Source organism: Drosophila obscura, unplaced genomic scaffold (assembly GCF_018151105.1).
Source record: "Drosophila obscura isolate BZ-5 IFL unplaced genomic scaffold, ASM1815110v1 contig_179, whole genome shotgun sequence".
Classification (NCBI taxonomy): domain Eukaryota; kingdom Metazoa; phylum Arthropoda; class Insecta; order Diptera; family Drosophilidae; genus Drosophila; species Drosophila obscura.
In genome coordinates, this window is record NW_024542766.1 from 1,173,599 (window position 1) to 1,198,393 (window position 24,795).

The 24,795-nt window shown below is 43.6% G+C and overlaps 1 protein-coding gene across 3 annotated transcripts in view; it reads right to left on the reverse strand.

The window, feature by feature from the left end:
* The window catches only part of LOC111080796, a 34,692-nt gene continuing 9,897 nt past the window's right edge, over positions 1-24,795 (reverse strand). Inside the window, exons 2-16 of one of the 3 annotated variants that reach the window (XM_022376612.2) lie at positions 16,369-17,154; positions 9,942-10,037; positions 8,799-8,913; positions 8,617-8,711; positions 7,298-7,425; positions 7,020-7,231; positions 6,672-6,921; positions 5,950-6,063; positions 5,753-5,876; positions 5,582-5,696; positions 5,332-5,446; positions 4,188-5,248; positions 3,827-4,131; positions 3,427-3,545; positions 1-1,891 (exon numbers count right to left, since the gene is read on the reverse strand). In XM_022376612.2, coding sequence (XP_022232304.2) covers positions 3,474-3,545; positions 3,827-4,131; positions 4,188-5,248; positions 5,332-5,446; positions 5,582-5,696; positions 5,753-5,876; positions 5,950-6,063; positions 6,672-6,921; positions 7,020-7,231; positions 7,298-7,425; positions 8,617-8,711; positions 8,799-8,913; positions 9,942-10,037; positions 16,369-16,398 — 2,832 coding nt within the window. In that variant the 5' untranslated portion in view covers positions 16,399-17,154 and the 3' untranslated portion in view covers positions 1-1,891; positions 3,427-3,473. The remainder of the gene's footprint in view (positions 1,892-3,426; positions 3,546-3,826; positions 4,132-4,187; positions 5,249-5,331; positions 5,447-5,581; positions 5,697-5,752; positions 5,877-5,949; positions 6,064-6,671; positions 6,922-7,019; positions 7,232-7,297; positions 7,426-8,616; positions 8,712-8,798; positions 8,914-9,941; positions 10,038-16,368; positions 17,155-24,795) is intronic. The other 2 variants (XM_022376613.2, XM_022376614.2) reach the window with 2 other exon arrangements.

A 24,795-nucleotide genomic window follows, 5' to 3' on the forward strand; every position in this document is an offset into this window, starting at 1 on the left:
AATTTACTTAGCATTGCTTTGCCTTCGGTTTTGTGTGCCGAAGTTCTTGTGGCAATAAAAATGAACAAAAAACAAAAACGATTCAATTTGTCTATTAAATATTTTAAATATTTTTGCGCGCTACTTACATGCATTTAAACTATTAAATTTGTTTATTTGCTTCGTAATTTTTTTGTTGGAGTTTTTTTCTCATATATTTTCTCCGCTTTAATTTAATTTAACTTTGGCCATTTTGCGTTTTTCTGCTTGCTTGCTTGCTTGTTTGCTTACTGAAAATTCAATTCAATTCAGTTTTTATTTGAAATTATTTTCATGCAGAGCTCGTGCCTGCGTCTCTGCGTCTCTGGTTGCCGTCCAACATGCCGTTTCACTTCAATTATTTATGCTTTTTATTTATGGCCTGTTGCGTTTCTGTGTGTTTTATTCCATTTGATTTAATTAAACTTTACTGCAAACGCATTTTCATTCTCTTTTTCCCCAGCTGAGAGGGGCAGTGCACGGACGACCATCTCTCGGACATTATTCGGTTTAATTTCGTTTGTTTTTTGGGTGGCAGTAAATGCAATCATAAAATGTGCGATTAAGAGAAATCAAATTAGAGAAAGAGTGCCCTTAAGATAGCTATGCAAATGAAGACAATCTTTAATCTGAAATACAGTTACTTTAATTCATTTGGAATCTCTTTTCAATTATGAGCAAAGTTTCATCAATTTAGGAACAATTTATGGGCTCCCTTTACCCATCAGACATTCACAATTTTAGCAAATGATAAAAATGTTTTTCTACACCCCAAGAAATGTCATTTAGAACGTTGTCAAATTTGATTTATGCTGGCAATTTCCGTTCAGGCCCATCACCCCACCCACCTCAGAGCTCAGCTGGTTCCCGTTTGCCTTTTCAATAAATGTGTTTTTCGATTTTATTTCTGTCTGCTCTTCATTGGAAATTTATGCAAAAACTGCATAAGTTATAGCAAAATAAAGAAAAAAATAAACAATAAAGAAAGGCAGATTCGGAGTACCGAAGCGGTCAATACCCTGGCAGATCAAGCGATAGAAAGATTTTGAATTTATAGAGAATTTTCCAAAGAAGAAAATAAACAGTTAAAGGGTCACATGAATCACGAATATATCTCTAGTATGAATATCCGTTATTGAAATTTCACTCGAAATGGTAATACCCTCTGCAAGGGCATTAAAATGTCACACCTGTCACCAGAGAAAAGCCGCATGCGTAATTTTTTATTGCCTACCTTTGTGCGCGCCGCGTTGTGTGGTTCTCGTTCGCCTCCCACTCTTCTACGCTTGTGGGAGTGTAGATTGGTGTGCGAGTGTATGTGTGTGTGTGTATGCATGTTTTTATCTGTGTCTGTTTCTGGTCTGGTTCTGTGCCTCTGTGTGTAAGTTATGTTTTCACAACCATGTTGATTTTGCTCCTTTACACATTCGTATTTTGTTTCCGCTTTTATGGGCACACTGGCTTGGCCTTTTCGTGTTCTGCTTTTTGCCTGGGCTCTGCTTTCCACTTAGTTTTCACTTTTAGCCACTGCTCAGCACCGGACATTTTTCCTTTTCTTGATTTCGTAGTAGTGTTCTTCATTGCTTATTAATTTTCAACAAAATGCCATTTAACTTAGTTGTTAATGGGTGTTTCTCCTGCCGGCTGTGTGTGTCTCGGTGTCTCTGTGCTTTCTTCTTTTTTGGTTTTTGTTTTTTGTTTTTTAGTTTGTATTGTAAATGATAAATCACATTTAATGCAATTTACAAATAAACATTTCGTTCCCACGTTCCGTGTTGAGTGTTGCCATCAGAATTATTCCATCTCTAAATTATGTTTATTACTGCTGCATATCGCCGCCATTGCCCAGGCCGGCCTTCGACTCCGGCGGCACCTGTTGTGTGTTGGCAGATAGAAATTAGTTCTAAATTAGATTTCCAAATAAAACATCAAATATTTACTACTTTGATAGGCGGATAGTCAGATATAGAGATAGAGAGTTATAGAAGAGGAGTACAGGTAGACAGAGAGATAGAGTTACATGAAAGACACAATCAAGGCATAAGCAAACATTTAGGTAAAGTAGCAAGTCTCTGTGAGCGTGTGTGTGTGTCTGCGGTGTGTGTGTTTCTGCGTGTTGTATCTGTATCTGTATTTGGATAAAAGGAAATAACACATCGAGCAACAGCAAGTCCCAATAAAATAGACACACTCGCACACACATATAGTCGCAACCAAGGGAGAAAGAACAAAAAAATACATACAGACATTTTATGTAGCCAAAACAGCCAAAAACAATTTGTTTGAATCAACCAAAAGGATAAACGTGAAATTAGGACCAAGCCAAAAAGAAAAACTTGCATAGAGCACGATTCGAAAGAGAGGCTGACAAAGATATGTTTGAACCGAAAAAAGAAAACTTGCAGAAGAGTAAGCCTTGGAAGAGGCGAAGAAAAACAAACGATGGAACTCATAACAACAGCAGCAAAATAAAGTAGAAACAAGTTGGAACAAGACATCCAAAATAAACCAACAACAAGAAAAGAGAAATACCAAACTAAACTCAACTAAATTTAACCGAAATCAACGGAAAGCCGCAAAAACTCCGCACTTTGCCACGCACCACGGAGAACCACCAACAAACATACGATTATGTAAGAGTATGACGCGGGCTAGGGGACCGTAAATGATTCCCGGACTCGTAAGCCGTGGGTAAGCCTTAAGTGTAACAAGTGTATTTCGGATTCAACGCGTTTCATATTAAATTAAGAGCGAAACGAACCGGGAAAGTGGCAAACTGGCAAACTGGCATACAGGACGACGGTGGGAGGGTGTAGAATTAGCCAAGTTTTTTCGCCTGTTTTCCACTTAAAAGTTATGAAAATAGCATAAGAGACGCACATGAATAGAATGGTAGGGAAAGCAGAAAGGAACATAGGTTGGTGGTATTAATATGTAGTATGTGAGGGATTTGTTTGTGGTTTTTTTTTAATGTTTTTTTCTGCAAGGATTTAAGCAAGGAAAGGAGCAGTTAAATGCAATATATATATGTATTTTTTATAAGCACATTTAATTCAGCAGGAAAGTAGGTAAAAGGAAGGGCCATCTACAAGTACTAAAATGATAAATATTTAACAAAAAATATTTGATTTGATAACTCATAAGTTTCAAAGCAAAAAAAAAACAAAGAGATTTTTGTCGGTCCCCCGGCTCCCACAAAAAATGGACACATTTAAAGACACATTGAAACAGCGAATAAACTCTTAACAGACTGAGAATACGAGTACGAGTATTTTCGAGTAACTAATGACAACGAGAAACAACATCAATGGAAACGAAAATTCAGGATTACAAGTAGAAAACAATGAGCAAACGACGACGAAGGCAAAATATAGTACAATGGACGAGAATAGACAACGACGACTGTACCTAGGTATCGTATCTGAAGGATGTGAGGGTGGATGTGGATTCAAAAATTAGCGCCCATAGAAACTATGAAAGTCCAGGAAATCCATGGAATCTGTTTGATTTTGTTGCTGCTGATCGATCTACACGAGGGAGTAAGGATGTAAGGACAAAATACAGAAACAAAAAAAAAAAACAAGGGGGTAACCGAAAAGGAAATGGCATTTGTTGTGGTATTTTTTTGGCGGTGAGTCGGTGGGTGAGATATATATTGTTTTTTTTTTTTGGAGAGCAGGAGAAAGAGAGAGTTATATATATATATTTTGATATAATTGTGGTAGGAGAGTGGCAGAATATAATACAAAATAAATGGTTTGGTATACAAAAAAAAAGGCAAAAATTAATTCAAGGCTCTAGCACTCACCAGCTTCTTGAAACAGTCCTCGAAAAACGCGGTCATTGAGCGATACAGATGCCGCTTGACACCCGACAAACTGTGTCCCTCGTCCGGATAGATCTGCTGCTTGTAGAGCACGCCCTTGCTGGTCAGAGATCGCGCCAGGACCATCGATTGCTGGACGTGCACATTGTCATCGGCCGTGCCATGGACGAGCAGGAACTGACGATCGCGTAGGTTGTCCACATACTTGGACAGATCGCTCTCCTCGTAGCCCTTGTAGTTGTCCGTAACATTGGGGAAACTCAAATATCGCTCGGCATATGTAGAGTCTGGCACGACAAAAGAGAGTTTTACTATACTTTTACTATGGTGTAAGATTACCCACCATATAGCTTCCAGTTGGTAACCGGTGAGACACTTATTCCGCACTGGAAGATATCCTGCTGGCCGGCGAGTGCCAGAGCAGCCGTATAGCCACCGTAGCTCCAGCCCCAGACGCCCATGCGACGGGAGTCGATAAAGTGCAGATTGTCCCGCAGATACTCGCTGACCTCCAGCTGATCCGAGACCTCGACGCTGCCCAGACGCTTGTAGACCTCGTGCAGCAGCTGATAGCCCTGACCGGCGGACCCACGTCCATCGATTTCGACGACAATGTAATCCTTGCTGCCGGCCAAATAGGTGTTCCAGTCGACGTGCCAGCGATCGGTGACCAGCTGCGTGCCCGGACCCGAATACACATGCAGAATGGTGGGATATCGCGTGATCTCGTCCTCGCGCAGAACGGGCGGCAGGTAGAGCCGTACCTGGGCATGATAGCCGCCGGAGATCATCACCGGGAAGGTCTTCACCTGCGGCAGGGCGGTCTTGGCCATTTTCTCCTTGAGACGCGTATTATTCTGGATCGTGACGAGCAGTTCCAGAAACTGTGACTTCGGTTCGACCTCTACGTTCTCCTCTCCGCCCTCCGTGGGGGGTCCTTCCTGTTGGGTGCTCTGTCGCGTGCCCTTGGGACTCGATGGGATGCTCGACTTCAGGCCATAGATAATGGAGGTGGGAACAACTGGGCCCAGACACTCGACCAGAACGTAGCGCGCCTGCAGCGTGATGGGGAACTGTGCCTCGTGGTAGAGGCAATCGCTGGGTGGCGGTGGCAGCGGTGGACTCTGCCCGCGGCCGGGACGCGGCTGCTGCTCCAGGGGCATGGCCGGTGGCGGTGCTTGGGCCTCCACCTCCTCGGAGTCCTCCCAGTCGTCATCCCAGGCGGTGACCAGCTTCGGCGGCGACTTGGTGTGACCCTCCTCGTAGCCATCGGAGCGCTGCATCAGGGCGGGACACGTGAGGCAGTCGGGCGGATGCAGGGCCTGTCCCTGGCGGGCGGGCAGAGCGGACACGCGGTACAGATGCTGCTGCGAGGGCAGGCGCTCCGGGGTGCCCAGGAAGTAGCTGCGAGAAGTCAAACCAAACCGGGCTCAGTGGCATTCCATTCCAATCCAACCCTCCAACCCTCCCAACCGGAAGGTACTTACATCCAATTATCCAGCTGGTCCCAGTGTAACAATCGATTCACCTCGTAGGGGCCATGGGTGAGGGGCAGCACCCGGTTATTGTCGATGTCCACGTGCACGATGTGCCGGAAATAGCCTGCGATTATCGATAGCCGGAGACGGAAGAGGGACAGAGACAGAGACGGAGACGGAACAGGCATTGTATTACCGGCACCTTAAATCGTTGGAACAAAGCCCGAAGCCCAGCCAAATTGACATATGGCTCACTTACCAAACAGGCCGTCGCGTAATGGAGAGATGGCCACATAGATACTCCCGTTGGCCGCAAACAGTGGCACGGAGACGGTGTCCACCCAGCCGCGTCCATCGCCGCTCACCCGATGGGTCTGCAAACGGATGATTGGGGGTCATTGGGTTATTTAGCGGTTTGGCGCACACTCACCTCAATGCACTCGAACGACGGGCTCTTGCACACACTGACCACGGATATGTTCTGGGGCCGATTCAGCCAGACCACAGCGATCTCTGTGCCACTTACCCAACTGGCGCTGCTAAAGTAATGATCTCTGTGAGCGGGGGTGGGGATAAATCGCATTAGTGCAACCTGTCAGAGGCATCCTGTATCTTGTGTCCACTTACTCATTGGCTATAATTTGCGGTGGTCGTAGGTTCGTGATGTGCACCTTCTTTGGGTCCTTGAGGTCGACCACACGTAAAGTTACTGTGGGATTTTGAGTGCCTGGTTTTGGATAGCTATTGCAAATAGAACAAACATTTTTAGTTTAAGTAAAACTGTCTGTTTCTTTTTAGGCATTCATTAATTTTCATCCACATTCTTGACGCGACTTAAACTTCTTTCCACCTTCCTTCGATTCTCTCTTCTCTGCCCGAAGGTGGACCTTTTCGAGCAATTTATCAAACCCCATTGACAGGGGATCAACTAGGATGGAGTGAGAGACTCGCACTCCCACTCCCCCTTCGACTCCTACTTCTATTCTCTCTCTGTTGTTAATATGCTACACATTGCTTAGGTGGCTTTGGTTGCTTTGTCTTTGGCCCCGAAAACTAATTTCGGTGCCCAAATCTGTCACCACACCTAAGAAAAGCGAACGATTGAGGGTTAGAGGGCCCCGTCTGCAAAAAGGTTAAAGCCACTGTCTGACATCCACCTGCCTGTGAAAAGGTTCAGCTCTCTCTCTCTCCCTCTATTCTACTTCATGAATTTTAAGCAATGTGCTAGGAGGGGCCATTAGGTCTAACGAAGTCACCAGAGATAGAGAGAGATGGAGAGGGGCGGGCATCATTAACACATAATCGAAAAGTGATATAGCCAAAAGCCCCATAATGGGGTCACGACTTACCGTAAGGATCTGATTTCTGGGTAAAGGTTGGCATACGGATTACTGCCACCCCCCGACGATGAGCCACCGCTTCCTGCGGGCGTGCCTGAGGCTGCTGCAGCTGCTGCTGCAGCCCCACCGGACGATGGACCCGTCGTACCGTACCAGGCAAAGTGCTGCTCCTGGACGTGCGTGTCGTTGAAGGTGGCGTAGAGCATCAGTTGGCCCGTGTCCGACATCCAAATCGCATTATTTGCATGAAGAATTTCCTCTGAAATGCAAAACAAGGGCGAACAATTCCAATAAGTTCCCATGATACGCCCCCGATCGAATTATATAGTTCAGTGGACTGTGTGGTGTGTGCTGTACCTTCGTACAGCCAATCGGGAATGCCATTGTAGACCACTCCGGGCACTGCATCGTGGGTGATGCGATGTGCCGTGGTGCCGCGCGCCTCCTTCCTGTAGTAAATATCGTAGCTGTGCACCCAGACCAATCCATTGCCCCTGGGGCTGAAGCGAGCGTAGTGCAGATATGGCCATTCATCCTGATGTGGACTGTGACGCAGCTTGATGCTCTCGCTATCAGTGGGAAGGGATGGAACATTAAGTTACCTTATAGATGGCCTCTGCAATTGGATCACTCACCTGGTCTGTATATCGTAGAGCGTGTATTGGGCCAGATACGAGTGGCGGAATAATTTCACAACATTTTGGGCCAACAGCAGGTACCGCTTGTCCGCCGATATGGTGAAGGTGAAGGGTGCCAGGGTTTTCTGTACCGAATGGAGGGGGGGAGGGCGGTGAAATCGTATTAAAATTATACAGGGAAAATTGCTACAGCCACACGCTGCGTATACGCAACTTTTAATTAAAATTTTAATGGTCTTTTCGGATTCTCGCACGCAGAAATGGCTGAAGTTTGTACGTGGCTGTTTTGGTGTTGCCAAATGTTCAAATTCTGTGGCATTGTTTACGGCAATTGAATGCCAAATGCTGCCAAAGCCAAAGTTCGGGGAAAGAAGCAACGCAACCACTTTACTTCTTCAGATTTAAGTTAATGTTTGGCTTTCAGCTATTCATGGCTTGGCTCTTGCTGGCAAGCAAATAACTTGATCCCTGATGCCCTGACAACAGCTCGACTACTCGTATTTATGGCCATGAATATGCATTTGCAGTGTGCTCGTCTGACTGCTCATTTCCGCCCTTTTTCTGGGTTTGGTGTTTTTGGGGCCAGACATTAATTATTTTGCACTCGGCTGGCAGCTGTTGACTCAAGTTATTGCACTTGTTGCTAGATGTTGCTAGATGCATAGCTGGGGCCCTCGAGCCACTCGAAATTCCACTTCTCCAACGTTTCCCCAAAGAGAAACTTAGTTTCCCCCCACCATCCTTTTTACTGCTTGTTTTCCTTGGCTTTTTCTTTCATTTTCATTTTGCTTTGCTTTTGCTTTTGGTTTCCCTTATGCTTTATTTGTTTGTTTTTCAATTTCAGCTCGCGCATTATTCATTTGGAAAACGTTTTACCTCCGTGTGGAAGTCCGCCCCGCCCCGCCCCGCCCGTCTTCCGTTACTTCATTCATATGAGTGTTTACCCAGTCATTGACATAAAAATCTTTTTGCCTTTTATCGTTATCGCAGGATTGAGCGGGAGGAGACTCCTCCCCACACACACGCGATAACTTGGCCCATTTGTTTTGCCTACTTTTGTGTGAGCGCCATAATATCAGTTAACATTGCCAAGTCGAGTGTGTACACTCGAGATATGGCCAACTGCTGGGACTCACTCCCTCTTCCTCTTCCTCTCCCTCTCCCTTTCTCTTCGTTGCTAGTAGCTCGTCGTAAATAAGACGGGGCAAATATTTATACTTTCGCCGAGAGATAAGCAATAAGCAAACAAAGGACTTTGGCTTCGGCTAGGGCTAAGGTTTGGCTGGGGAAGACTGACTGGTCACAAATGTACTTACAAATGTCACATTGGACATGAGGACACGTTCCGAGCGATTGGCTGCATTCAGCAGACAGATGCGACCCAAATGGTCCTGATAGAGGAACTCCTCGCCTGCGAAAAAAAAACATAGATGGAAAAGCGGAAATTAAAAGCGATGCGAATGGACATGGTTGGTTTGAATGATAGAACAGAACGTACCATCGATCCAGCTGCCGTTGGCGTGCTGCGGCATGTAGAGGCCATCGACTATGTCCTGCAGCTTGATGCGTTGCCCCTTGACGCGCGGTCCCTCATCGGGGGGCGTGAGCAGCACCTTTTTTGAGATATGTAGAAATTTTATATGTTGTTTTCTGTTCACTCACGCACACAGACACATGGACACAGATACAGATACAGTTACAGAGACACAGATGCAATTAAAATTACAATTACAATGGAACGAACACACACACACAGTACAACAAATGGACAACAAATATGTGGGTGTGTGGGTGTAGAAAAATGTTTGATCAGGCAGCCACAAAAATTGCGAAAAAAATTGGGAAACAAACAGACAGGAGACAAAAAAGAACGTAACGTATTTACACACATAAATTTATCAGATTTTTGTTTTAAAATATACACATATACATAAACATTTATATTTAATGGCAGTTTCAGCTTTTCCTTCTCTTTTTTTTTCGGCAAGCACCCAAAAGTAGGCCACAAGCAGTGTGCGTTGTTGAAATTTGCAAAATGTTTCCAATTAAAAAAAAAAAAGGTGGTTGGGTTTGTTTATTTAGCAATGAATAAAATACTAGAACACAACAGTTGTGTACACCGATAAAAAGTGCATTTCAGAGTGCACTTTTATTTGGGTGGAAGAGGAAAGGGAGGCCACGGTGAGCGTTTCTATATTCTACTCTGGGGTCCCTGTGATGTTGTGGCTTAGAGTATTTTATGCTTCGCATTGCCAAGACCTCTACCTCTTTTTCTACCGATTCTAGCTCTGCTCTGTGTATTTCTGCTGTTGGTCAACTACTACTATATATTTCAACTATTTTATTTTCCCTCTTGGCTTGGGTCATTGTTTTGTGTGGGTGAAACTAATGGTAATTGTATTTTACATTTGTTCTATCAATTTTCGGTTTCGGGTTCACCGACATTTGTTTGTTTGTCTGCAAATGAGATTGTGTTGTTGGCTGGGAATCTAATTAAGGAGTACATCCATTGTGTGCGTATTTCGGTGCACAATGTGCCCCTGATGGCACCGCAACGAACATTAAAACAATAACCAAAAACCATGCTGTGAGATTGTATAAAATTGTAGCGAAATTTCGGACTGCAGACCGGGATACTCACCACCGAAGTAACAATCAGGGCGAGGACAATGATGATGACCAGGAGGGCGATGAGGATGCCACGCCAGTTCCGCTGGTTCGGATTGCTGGAGACCAACTGGAAATAAAGACGGCGCATTAATTGAGAAATGATTGAATGCAAATGCTGCACATAAAGAGCGCCACGTGCGGCTCATTACCACTCGCCTGAACGTGGAGTTATGAAGGGAGAACGAGGAGCCCTAATAGGCTATAACAAACTGGCCGGAACCGCAAATAATTGGTTGGCCAAGATGCAATTAGCAAACTGATGATGATTCGGTTTTGTCTGGGCCATTGAACCCGGCCTCCATAAACTGTTCCACCACTGAATTATGCCTGCCTTTCCCACACCCCACAAAAATGGCTTAAATATACACAACAGCCACACGTACTCGTAGTCGTATATTCCGACATAAAGACGTCCTTTGTATGCATACAAAATAGAACCCGAACCAGAACCCGAACACCGAAAAACCCCTTGGAAATCAACGCTTAATGCATATTTAATGTAGTCAACCAACAAAAGAAATACAGAAATACAGAAAACAGAACCCCAAATACAACAACAAATTAAGCACGACACAAAACTAAACTCGCACGCAGCCCGCACGAGTTGATACCGATTTTTATGTGGGTCCACGAGAGTGGGGTGAGGACCCCGTCTGATTTCAGCCTAGTCAGTCCATCATGTCACCCACACACACAAAATACAATACACCGAAAGCGAAACTGAATGCCATGCCAGTTAGCTGTATAATTAATTAAGGACTCGTAAAACTACATACTATGCTGCTCTGCAGCTCCACTGTTGCTGTTACTCTGCTCTGTTCTGCTCTGTTCTGTTCTGGTCTGTTCGGGCAGATAGTGAAAAAATTCGTGTGTATTAATCAAGAGTTGTGCGTGTCGCGTTGCTGGGTATCTATCAAATTAATTGCGGGGACATTGCCTGCAACGCTCGGATATACATACATATTTCTCTATCAGTCGTTGGGATTTGTGCTGCAAACTTATGACGGGGATAAAGTGACAGAGAAGAGGATGAAGGAAACCTTTAAGAAGCTAAAAATATTTGTAATATTCTCAGAAAGTAATTAAATATAGCTTGAACGTTAGGCAAAACAGTCCACAACCCATTGATTTTCATCAGCAGAACTTTACTCAACCATTATCCTTTGAACGCAGAGAGAGAGAGAGAGAGAGAGAGAAACAGAGGAAGCTCAATTAAAATCGCATAAATATATGTTAGCTTCCCCTTTGCCCATTAGTGCATGAAAGCAAAGCGCGAATCTTAATTAATAACCCAGCAAATATCCTTACAAATGGGAGACAACATGTGAGAGAACATGTGTACCTCCGATACACACGCGTGCCCATCCCCCTCCAGCCCTCCAGCCCGCCCGCCAGCCAGCCAGCATGTTTATTTATAAGGACTCCTTTGTCATGTGCCCCCCCACCTTAAAGGATCTTGGGCATGGGAACCACTTGGAATTTATTGCTGGCAGTGCGGGACCTGAGCGGAGCAAACAAAACTGAAAACAACATAAACTAAACTATCAAACTACAATAGAGACCACAGAGAGTGTTTTTTTGGGGGAGCACATTCGCTTTGAGGCCCCTCTCTTCTCTCTCTCTTTCTTTTGTTTTGCGGGGAACTTTCCATAAAGCATCGCATCGCTTTCGAGAAGTTTCCATAACCACTCGCTTTCAGGCAACTTTCCATATCCATTCACTTTTCCCAGGAACCTTCGTTTTCGCCAATAATAATAATAATAATAATAGTACGAGTAATGAGTTCTTGTGGGCGCATGCGACGTATACTTAATTTTCATTTAATTGAATGGAATTTATGCTTTACAGGAGGGTCAAGCCTTGGCATATCATATCCATATTCATCCCTAAGACACTTACATAAGTGAGCAAAACACTCTCCTTGATTGCTGGAGACTGGGAGCACTCACTCTCCCTCTCTGCTCTATGTTCCGACAAGTAAATATGCAAAAATGGTAGCATAAATGAAATTTAAACACTCAACTTGATGAGTTGCTCTGCTAACGCTAAAGGAATTAAAAATAATGACAGTCATCAATTTTGCCAACGCAATGGCCAACATTCTGCCGCAAGAACTCAATGAGTTTATTTCCTGGCATGACGCCCTGGAGGGATATTGAGGGACACGATGATGTGAGCCATCATCCCATCATCCTTGGCAACCAAAAAGCAAAGGAAGAGCACATGCGAGCGCCTGCTATTAATTTCTATAAACTTTTAATGCCGTGCTATTAGGCTTGGAGCCTTGAGCCTAAAAAATATTTTTCATTTCATTTCCTAGAATTAGAAAATTACTGCCGGAAGAAATAATAAGTTCTGCTCCAGGCGATGCTTAAGGGGGCAAAAAGGGATATGGCCGATATGCTTATGTCTCAAATGAAATGCCAAATGATGAAGAAGGAAAGAATACCAATTCGAGGAACTATGGAATGAACTGGATTTTCGTCCAGGCAGCAATCCTCTAGAAGGCAGAAAGACAGAGGAGCAGAGGCCCTTCTTTGGGTACGACCCAAAATACCAACATCCATCTCCCATTTTTTCCACTCGTATCGTAATTATTGTCAACCTACGACATGTTTACCACAGAAAACAGTTTTTTAAATCCAATTTAATCCCCTGGAATACATCATGAATTAAATGGAAAAAACACCAATCAATAAGGAGACCATAAATAAGAGAACTTTACCAATTCGAATTGCAGCCAAAGATTTTCAGATTCCAGAGATATCCATTTCCCAGAACTGCAATAAACCACCGGATAAACCCACCCCCTCTATCTGCCTGGGAAAACTTTGCGGCGTGAATGGAAAAATATTGTAACCAAAATTGCACACAATGCACCACCACTTGACATATGAAAATGAATGCACGAGCCGAACGGAGGAAATCGTAATGGAAATGGATAGCAATTTAAGTGTACAAAGAAACCAGAGGGAAAAACTGAATGTCAGCCGAGGGAAACTGCCGAGCACGCTAGGGAAGCGCTAGTGGAAAAGAGGTAGCGAGGTAAAGAGGTTTTCCCTTTTAATGATGTTTGCTTGTGCGATTTTTCTCTTTGTTTTCTGCTGACTTTCGAATATCTGGGGATTTTGGATCAACATTGTTATCATTTCATTTTCGTTTTCGTTTGGTAGGATTTGCAGCGCAACCCCCCGGGGAGGGTGAAACACGCACACGGAAAAGCCTGGAGTTGATTAAATTCTCGCTTACCTGAGATTTAATCCACAGAAAACCAGAAATGTTCTCTTATTCTCTGCTGTTAAAGCCACCTGGGGCTGGCCGACTGGCCGCAAAAGAAATTGCGGGTGAAATTCAACTCCAGTGAAAAAGCTTAAAAGCAATGCTATACCCAAATGAAGTCCCGCCACCAGAGCTGGCCATGGGGCAGAGATAATGTGATGCGAAGTGCTCACACAGATACACCGACACCAACACCAACACACCAACACACAAACACATCCCGAGAGCTAAGGAGCATTAGCTGTCTTTTGCGGTTGGTGCTCGGGAAAACTTTGGCTGCTCTCCGAGAGTGCAAAAAGTTCAAAAGAGGATTGGATAGAGATAGAGATATGCGGAGAGAGGGATCCAGTAAAAGCCGTCAGTTATTTGCATAAGTTGTCATAGTTATTAAGCTGTGAGCGTTAAAATTCTTCCCCTCCGTACTTTTAAGCGCATTAAAGATAGACGCCAGTTATCGTATTTGCAGTGGGAGGAGCAAGCAGGAGCAGCCAGGCAGGAAAGGAGTACGAGGCCGAGTACAGTGCACCCCGCTGGCACAGTGAAAGTGTCGCTTTCAATTAACTGGCCACTGGTGGGGGAATTGAACCAGATGAGGCAGACCAGCCATGGAGGATGATGGCAGAGTTAATCGCATTAAGAAGCAGATGTTTCGCTTGCAAGGTGACCTCTCACCTTTGAGGAGGACATCTCAGCCCTGACAGAGATGAGACTGAAATTGTTTGCCTATCACTCAGTGCCAATAAATTGGAAGCAGACTTATTACACTCTGCGCTTAATCTTCGTTCCGTGGCTTCTGTTTTCCGTTTTTCGTTTTCCGTTTGAGAATATTCCGTAAACCTTGACTTGAGCCCTGCACTGTCATTCCGTTTGCATCGGCAACGGAGGGGGACAGAGGCAGACGACATTAGAAAGCAATCTTTATGGCCTGCTGCCTTCCTGCCAAACGTGAAATCCATAAACAGTCCTTCAGCGTGTACGGACGATTGCAACAAGGATGCGGTGCCTGTCTGCATCCTTGTGTGTCGTCTGGCTTTCCGGCATGTCAGCCCTATTGTCTGCTACGGTTCCTACCTATGTTTGTGCGAGCAGGCACTCTCCTATGTCCTGACTGCATGCCTGTCCCCTCCCCACTTTATCTAGCATTGGGTGCCGTTGTCAACAGCAGCTTAGCTCAAGGCCATAACGGCACAGCATTTGCTATAACTGTCCCGTGTGTGTGTGAGTCTGAGTGTCTTGCTCTGTGTGTGAGTGCGCCTCTGTGTCAACACATACTTGAGCTTCCATTACACGGCCATGATTGCTTATTTTTCTGTTTTCTCTTCTCTCTTTTCACTTTTCCATTTTTGTAACCAGTTCCTGCAGGTGTCGTCGTGCCTGTCGGCGGTCGTTAAGTTGCACGAATTTGTCAAAAATAAAAATGTAATATGCCACACGTCTGACACAATTGAGAGCGATGGGAGCGAGGTTTGGGTTGGGGGCACGACTCTGGCTTTGAGTTCAAGATACATTTTACGAGTTCTTTGTGGCATAAATAATAGTTGCAGAATGTCTTGCGACAGTTGTAGGAAAGTTTTGGATTTAAAAGCTAAATAAAAACTAAAATATTCCCTATTTAAAATTCGTATAGCTATTGCAATGCCTATAAAAATTCCAAATCGGAAATTGCCTCAATCAATGTCAAAACACCGACTGTTTGACATTCATTGTACAATTTAGCGGCAATTAAATGCACAATTGCACCTGTCCGCGAGGCGCTCCTTTGTCATCATCGCCACAGATTGGCAGCACTTAACTAAGATTGGCAGCACTGTCAAAATAGATTGCAACGCCTCCCAACGGATGGGCAGGACTACACGGACTTTACTCCAGAATTTCGCGCATTATCCATGGGGGCGTCGCGTCGTCGGGCATCATCGATTCGTCGTGGAAATGCCGTCTAATTAATTTCCGCTTGAATGCCTGATTGCCATTTTGACTGGCTGTTCTGGGCTGTTTATCTTTGCAGCCGTTTCGACACTCCGAATTTTCGTGTTTGCCCTGGCCTCCTCTTCCTGCAACACTCCTCACACTCTGACATCACAGACAAACTTAATATGCAAAGCACACATTGCGGCACGGCACGGCACAGCCCCCACCCATGCAATGCATAGCTAATTCAATTTTGCAATTGTTGTCAGCACTGTCAGCGCTTTGCATTTGAATAACATGCGGAATTTATTTCAATTAGCAGCGCAGCCGCAAACTTGATGCCACAGAGCCGCAAAGTACGCTTCTGCAGCGAAGCGTGCGAATGGAAGTTGACCATCAACGTCAGCGCAGACGAGAAAAGTGCTTGAGCGGGAATGCTCAAGTTGCGAAAAGTCGTTGAGTGAAATTTTCCCACAGTCCCAACGATGGTGGCCGTAGACGCACTTATCCAAGTTGGAATCAAAGTGAGTCGGGGGCTGCCTGGAGTGGCGGTGTAAGAGCTTAGTCAGCTCTCTCTCTCTCTCTCTGTTAAAGTGAAGCTAATAATAAGCACAATTGTGAAAGGTAGGTGTCGTAAAAACTGAAAGGGATTTCCCAACGTGTCAGAGAGTGGCTGGAATTCATCAGTCAAACCATTTTTAAAAGAAATTTCACTTCTTTTCGAGTAGAATTTATGGCATAAACTTCTAGCTAGCTATGAAATTTTAAAAATGTATGTGTTATGGCCTGATAGTTTTCTATTAGTAATCGTAAAAGTTATTTTTTTGAAGTAAACTTTTAATAAAAGTTTATGGTGAAACCGTTCAATCATATCTCTAAGTAATTTCCCAGTCTTCGCCTAATACCATATTCTCCTGCGGCCTTTCGATTTTCCCAGTCATTAAACAATTTGAAAATTTAAATCCCTGTTTCCTGTTTGAATTTTGAATACCCTCCGCTAATCCAAACGAACTCTGTAACCCGGCACATGCGCGCACACACGCGCAGTATTTGTTTTTAAAATTAATTATGCTTAATTATATTTGGGGCTAAAACATATGAGTATTCATTTTTTGTTTTGTCTCCCTTTTGTTTTCGTTTCGGTTTGGTTCGGGTCTGTTTGTTTCCGTCGTTTTCTGGCTTTATGAATAAAGTATAACAAAAGAAATTACCTCATCATCGTAATTATCCTGCTCAGGCATGACTCGCTGTTTGTTGGCTTAAAGCGATGAATTTTTCGGAAATCCGAGAGGGCGTTCCAGCCGGGTTTCGTCGGTGGTGGTCGTGTGACAAGGCGTGGCCCGGGGTACGGGTACGTCTGACAAATTAAAGCAGCCTCCGGTTGTTGTCTTTGTCGGAGTTGTCGTCGTCGGCGTTCTTCTCCTTTCTGTCGATTTTTCTCGTTTACTTTTTGGATTTTTGGATCGCTAATCGAATCTATCAATTTCCTTGGCAATAATTCGCCGGCGCGCGAGCTCTCTGTTAATTTGTCTTATATTCAGAATTTATTGGCGCATCAGCTAGCTGAGGAGGCTGGCATTTTATTTCACTTTGTTGGGGGAATACCAGAAGTCACTTGCTAGGGCCTGCCGCTCTCGGTACATGCTTTCGCGAAATACTTTCAAGCTTGTCCTTGACTTTTGCCAGCTGTCCTTCGGCCCATCTGCTTCCCCTTTGTAGCTGCCGGGTAATTATGACTGACTGTTGGTTGTTCGTTGGTGTTGGTGCCGCTGTTTGACTTAGGAACTTGTCGTTTCGGGGGTCCTTGTAATGCGCTTTTGCCGTTGGTTTTTCCTACCCGTCTTCTGGCTTCTGGGTGCTCAGTCCTCCTAATGAGCATACATTTTCAATTTCCCTGCTGCAGTCGACTGCCGTTGTTTTTGGCCCTGTTGGTGTCTCTGTTGTTGGGGAGTCCTTCGCTCTGACACTAATGATGCAGCATACTTTTAGGCCAAGCGCTAAATTGGAATAAAGTGTTGTGTTCGAGGGAGAAGAAGAAAAGAAGAAACACACACAATATTTTAGAAAATGCAGTTCTTGCTTAAACATTTCTTTGGCTTGTTGTTGTTGGTGTAAATCTTGTTGCTTTTGTTGGTGTAACTGTTGGTGATGTTGTTGGTGTTGCTTTTCGTTTGTTGTTAGTGCCAATTGTTCTTTGTGTTTGAGTGGTGTGCACTTGTTTTTGTTACTTTTTGTTAGTGTTGTAACTTTTGTTTAGTTGGTGTAGTTATTGGTGATGTTGTTGTTGCTGTTGCATTTCTCTTGTTGTTAGTGCCAATTTGTTGTGTGTTGTGCTTTTAGCCTTGTAAGTGTAAGCATGAATTGCTCGTGCCGTATGTGTGGTTTGTATGTGCTATATATGTATGTGTGTTAGTTGGCTTAGATATGTGTTGGTGCTTTTATAACATGACAAATGTTTGCAGCATACTTTTGGGCTGCTTAGGCGCTGCATACACACATATGTATGTGTGTCAGTGGCACACACACACACACATTTTGTATGTAGGTTAAGTAGTCTAGTGCTTAAATATATTTGCATAAAACAAGGCATATTCAAAAGTTTCTAATTACATGTGCTGGGGCGTACATGGCTTTGACTTTCGTCTTGTGGGGCTATTGTTGGTGTAATTGTTGTGTGGATACCACATGCGTGCGAGGGGGAGGTATAACCTTTAAAAACTAATCTGTTTATTATGCAAAATGTTGTTGCATGCAGCGGCGGAGAGGGAAGTAGAAGGGGCGTTTTGCAGACACTTTAAACATGACTGTGTTTTCTTATGCAAATTTTAACTCTTGCTAAAGTGCGGGTGGCAGGTGTGGGTGCTGTTGGGGCGAGTGCACTCCCGAGCGGAGTGTTAATAGCATTACATTTTCAATTTAAGTTATGGCAAGTTTTTTCTTCGCTCCTGCTTCTTTTTCTAAGCAGCTTATTATGCAAAATGCATGCACACACACACACACAGTATACGACGGATAAAGGGGAATAGGTGGCATAATATCCACAGAGTAAGTGGAGTGATGGTTGGATTACAGGCTGGTTCATTGGGTTCAGAGGTTAAAGCAAAAGCGTTTGATAGATAGTTTGTATAGCTTCTTCAATCGTTAAAAATTTGCTTAAAGAAACACTTTGTTGCCTGCCAAAAACTCAAGAGGATCAGCGTCGTGTTATCCTACCCATAATCCCCAAGTAAAGAAAAGCTATTTTCTATCTGCAAGAGTGTATGGAGCATACGTATAATTACACCAAGCTTTAGCTTTCATAGTGCACTGAGGAAGACAAATGATACCGAAATTGCTTCACAATCCACTTTCCTGTGCTACATTTTTGCTACTTCCTTCCTTCGCAAGAAAAAAAACAAAAGACACAATGAAACTTGTCCCCTAAGCGGAGCTTTGGCTTAAATAGCCAATGACACACACATAATCTACAATAGCTGTTGCCAAGCAGTAGAGAGCGAGATAGAGTGACAAGAGGGGCAAGGGAAGTGTGTAGTCTGTTAGCCATTCGCCTTAGTCATCTTTAGGGAGCATTCACTGTGTGCGCTCTCTGGGTTTTAGGACGCATTACAATGCACAAACTTTTAGCCATTGTCGGGGACTCTCTTGGCTTTGGCTTTGGCTTTCACCTCAACCTCAACCCCAATGCCAACACCCTCCAATGCCAGAACTACTATAAATTAAAAAAAAAAAATAAAAGAAAGTATGAACGAGTATTTATGTATATAAGAGAAGAAAACAATTCCCATACAAAAGATCACTCCTGGGAACAATGGGAAATGTCTGATATAGCAGCCAACATAAATTTCATTAATTTTTACGTAGCCAAAATTGTTGGGTGAAGTTTTTTCTTGTGTTATGTTTCTTGTACTTTTTTTCGTGAGCAGCCAAGCGGGTCTGGGGCTGCTTTTATTGTTTTCATAAAAATGATTTTCCATTTTTTGTTCCACTAGACACAATGTAGCATTCAACAAAATTCCATGCAGCACTGCAAAATAAAGCAAAACCCATTGCATATTTGCCGGCATACAGAAATGTAGGGAAACTGCTGCTGACCAGAGAGGAGACAAAAAGGGAATATATATACGAGTATTTCCAGCCATTAAAAACTCTCCCCCGTGAAACATAAAGTAAATCATACAAGTGCAACTGAAAAAGCAACGATACCCTATGTTCTGCTGATGGAAAAACTGTGTATTTTGTGGGGGTACAAGCTGCCAACATTACCATGAACTAAAGTGTGATCTAAGCCATTAAGTGTGCTCCAACGCTTAACCCCAACTTGCGTCGTAAAGCCATAAGAGCAACTCATGGAAGCCGAACTACTCGCATGCACAAGTTATGGGTTCCATAAACTGAACGATGAGCAATGAGCCGCAACATGAATATGAAGTTGGGAGTTAATTCCCATGGAAAAAGTGTTGAATGGAAGATTCACTAAGGCTCCCGGAAGAACTTAAGTTATAGATGAAATATCCAATAAATTTAGCTTTCAGTTTTAGCCCAAAACTAACGACACATTGCATTCACTTAGGCTGGGAAAACTTTTCATTTGTTTCTGTTGCATAAATTGGAACAAAACATTTACCTTGGGAAAGGCATTTAAATGTAATTTATGATGCAACCTTTCATAAGCGGCACATGCCCCCCACACAACATTCCCACATTTCCACAGATTTTCCTATTTTCATTTCTGTGCTCAAAATAAAAGTTATTCTTTTTTGTTCTTCCTGCCCGAAGAGGACTCTTGTATTTTGTTATCAACATGTTGACATTCATTCGTGTGCTGCTCTCCTCTGACATTTATTGTTTCTATCTCGCTCTCGTTGGCTGACTTCCGGCCCGAATGCAGCGGTGCGTAAGTCCCTTCCGGTTGAGAGCCGAGTACCGTGGCCGTGGCAGTGGCAGTGGCAGTGGCTGCTGCTGCTTCATAAAGTGCTACGCAAACGGGCAGAGCAGCGCCACTCGCATCGCATCGCACACTCGTATGTCATTGTCATATGTGTGCATTTTCATATCGTTTTTAAGGCATTTTTCACAGAATTTTAAATTTATTGCTTCAATGAAGCGGCAAAACATCACAGAAGAGACACAGCCAGAGAGAGTACAACCATAAAGTATATGAATTGTTGATTATATTAAAAGAAAACCTCACGAAAAAAAAAAGAGAAGAGAAGAGAACTTAAGCTGTGTGTGGCGTGGAGATCATTTTTGTATTGGGGTTAGGGAAAATCAATTGCAGCCAAACAGCGCGCGGGTGATTCTCGCAGCGAGAACGTGTTGCACCCAAGCAATTTGTGAGGACACTTTTGTGGCTTTTGACATTGCCGCCACAGTCGATGGTGCTGCTGTTGCTGCTGCTGATGCTGCTGCTGCTGCTGGTACGTGCCACTTATATGGCATAGACCCTGGTCCCAGCAGTCAGCCCCATGCTGCACGTAAGCCGTAAACGTTTTTAGTGGATTTGTGTGGCGTGGCTGGGGCGGTGGATGGTCTACGACAGCCATAATGTTTCATTAGTGGCTGGTTCGCCGCTCGCTTGACAGCGAATCGCTTGTAGCTGCTGGCTTCCCTGGAGCATATAGGAAGGATGGGGCTAGGGAACTGCAATCAACTTGAAAGTTGGCCAAAGACTTTTTGAGGTAATCATGCACCACACTGAAGCTTCCAATGCATTTGATTGAATGCATTGGGAAATTGCATTTTAATCTTTGAATTGTGTGAAAAATGATTAAAGTTTGCGTAGGAAAAATCCCATTTTAAAGGGTATCTAGGGTATTAAAGGGTGCGTTTCACAGCACCACACTTTCTTTTCTGTTCATCAACACTTTCACAGCGATATATTACGTTCTGCACGAAAGACACTTCAACAACGAAATATTGCGTAGCATAAAATTAGGCGGGCATCATTAAATGGGGCAAACGCAAAGGCAGTGGCAGTGCCAACTCTTGCTTCCATTGGCGTTCCCAATGCGACAACAGCCTCCCCCCCCACGTGGCATGATGGCGACGGCGACGGTGGTTGCACATTAGTTTTAATGCATGTTTCATGCGCCATTAGGCTTAATTAGTGGCATTCTACCACCCACAGCAGGAGCACACAGCACCAAGCACCCAGAGTCGCCTCTTCTTCCGCTCCTTAAACGGGTTTCACTGTAGCCCCAGTGGAGGTCAATGGGGTGGTGTTTGGGGTTTGGTGGCTGGTGGCAATGACGATAGTGGTGCAGTCAAGCTTTAACTGCCTGTCGTTTGGCCTGCAATTTTATTATTGTTGCTGCACGTTGCATACAACACTTTTAATGCAGCAGCCATACATTTATTTTAAGGCCACGTACACACACATACACACATTCACGTGATGAGGAAAAATTAAGATTTAATTAAGAAAAAATAATAAATGCGTTTGGCTTGAAGCGAGGCAGAGCAGAGCAGACCCTACCCCGGACCGGCTTAAAGCAGAGCCAAATAAATTGTCTCTTATGGCAGGACATGAAAAAGACTGCGCGCCTGAGCCTTCGGTAAGCCTTGAAGGCAGGCTCCAGGCTCCACTTTCATTGCCAGGGCCATTCATTCGCTCTGTCATTTCCTCTCGCATTTCTCTCCGAAAATAGCGAGCAACAATGCCCGAACAGAATGCCAAATATACTCGTCCGGCCATAGCCACCGGCATTCGGATTGTCCCTCAGATTGAAGTGTCTTTCTGTTGCTGTCAGAGATGAACTTTTGGACACTCGTGCGAGTAGTTGATACTTTTACAATCCAGGCATGCTCTTTGTGGGGAAAGTTTTCAAGGTTTAAGTTTTCCTAGAAGGAGGAGAATGCGGGAATTCGTCACAGGAAATTCTCTCAGTCAATTAACCCTTTAAAATCGAATCCATCTACCTACTAAATCTCTTCATAACTGACATTTTTCCCCTTAACATTTTCCATGAAAATGGTTTGAGTAGAGCTCTCTCTCTCTACCCGCAACTCTCGCAGCAACATGAAATTATTTACTACGATATATTCCAGCTGATTTGGCGGCTCATCTCTGGTTGATTCAAGATACTTCCGCCGAATGGCGCCAACACTTTATGGCCAACAGACTTCAAGCACAAGACGACGCGTCGGCTTACGGCCCCCCATAAACAGGGCGCAAAGAGAGGCAGGTCCAAGGCTAAGCTAAAGCAGGGCCCACCATGGTTCAGAATGGAGTCCTGGTTGAGAGGCGGGGGCGGAGGAGAAGCATTGCCCAGTGAGGCAAACAAAATGTTCGACATGTTTGCCCAGACAGCAATACACAGAATACAGAACGGGAAGCAGTAAAAAGATGGCCCAGAGACAACTGAAAGTGGCATTCCCATTCCCATCCCCTCCTCTCCACTAGCCGCTTGGAACAAGTCTAGTTAACTGAGCCAGAAGCGACAGCAGTTTGTCCAATTGTAAAGCGAGGCATAAAAGCCAAATTAGAACGAAAGTCAGCCAATGTAAATAAACAAACAGGAAGGGAAAGCCTTTGGATAGCCGAGGCATTAAATACCCTCCTAGTCTGTCGGTACAATATTTTACAGTTTGTACAGTATACAAATTGTAGGCCCAAAAGTGTTTCCCTCTCGGCTTTCCCTCTTTCGAAGAGTATGACTGAAAGAAGACAACAAATGACTAAAAAGAACAGACAAGTCGCTGTCACTGGCTTCGTTTTTCGATTTGTCTCCTCTTTTATTTGTTTTTTTTTTTGTTGGCTGTAATTTCAGTGCAAATTTATGACCCACATTTCCAGAGAACATTTTTCACCTTGTAAAAGTCAAGTCAAGACCACGAAGGCAAAAACAGTCGGCAAGGCAAGCGTGCGCGTTCATAGAATTATTAAAACAAACAGCGTGCGCTCCCCTGTACAGGGAAATATATTTTACAATAATAAACAGGGACCCCACGACCGAAAATGTTTAACCCTGAGACAATAAGAGACAATAGATGGGGTAGACAATGGCTGGCAGCAGACTCGAAGAGAGACGATGGCAAGAGTGCATGCAGATTCATAAACAGAACCGCAAATGTTCGATTTCTGATAAAGATCAAAGTAAATACGGATGTAGAGACCATTCCTGAGCCCACAGATGGATAAACAAAGTGTAAGTAAAACTGCTGTTGACCCATCCCGTGTAGGGTCAGTGTACCTGGCGATTTACTGGATTCCTTGGCCTGTATTTATCCGTATTTATTCGTGTGTCTTTGATAGATTTACTACTAAATAAAGACTTGCGCCGAGTCTTTTAATTATTCTCTTAGTAATCCAGAGGGCAATGAATATTCTACAATAAATACACGCACAGGAAAATTACAAATAACAGCAGAGGGAAGACAATTCCTAGGAAGAAAATTACTATAAGAATAATTTCATTGATTTTTATTTAATCTCTCAGCCTCTCTATCAGCTCGTTAATTCAATGAAAATACTCCAGTTTGCATAAACCGTTTGTAAATATTTAATCTGCATATATTCCCATGTTGTCAGCAGAATCCCAGCCTCAAATTAATTATTCCACCTACAAAAAACTTGCCACTTTACTCGTAGCAGCATCCCTGGCGGAATGGAGGCAGAGGCAAAGGCCACGACCACGACAACACATTATAGATCTGCCAGGCCCATGCCACAGCAAAATAATCCCTCCCTAAATTACTATAAATAACAGGAGAATGTTTTGCTTATTGTGGCACAAAGCTTTTAATGTACAACTCGTCGTATACACAATATTTTACATTAAGCCAACAAACAAAGCCCGCCAAAAGGAAGGGAGGGAGGGAGGTGCTCTGCTCTCTAGGTGAAAGCAGATGACGATGGAGATGATTTTGGCATCAATTTCTGAGGTCAGCAGCGCCCCCGAAATTTGACAGACAGTTTGACAGACAGATCAGTGGCATTGGTAGAGCTGCCGCCGCCACCAAGTAGTAGATGTGCCTTTGGTGCCTGTGCGGCTCCCTCAATTTAATTCCCATAAAATTGAAATTGGAAATCTTCTTACCACGGAATTGTGTGGTTTAACCGCGTTAAAAATATTCCAATTAAATAACATTATTTATTTAAACGGCGGACACGCACAGAGTGCGAGGCACATTAATTAAAATACGCCAGCAAATTATTTATAGCATAATTGAAAAATGCTTTAACAATGGCATAAGAACAACAAGAGATGGGGATGGATATGAGATTAAATCGAAGGTGAAAATACCCTGGACGATATAGAGATTCTATTATGGAACTATCTTTTGATATTCAAAGAAATTCAATAAAGTTGGATGATATAACACTAACAGATCTATACAGATACCTATACCGATCAATTAAAAATGCTTAGAGAAAGATCCGAATTAATCCAAATTAAATGTATTTCCAACAGTTCAGAAGAATTAATAGGATATATCTATTTATATATCTCTTTAATACGCACGTCTGTAATTCCATCAAAGTTTCTTGCTGCTATATTTCCTGTCTGCTATTCCAACACAGTCGTATTTTACCTGCTACCCCTTAATCGCCAAACACATATATTACCCCCTGAAAGGTTAAAAAAAAAGAAATAGTACGAATAAACAAAATTTATTAAAGCCCCAAATGGTTTTCC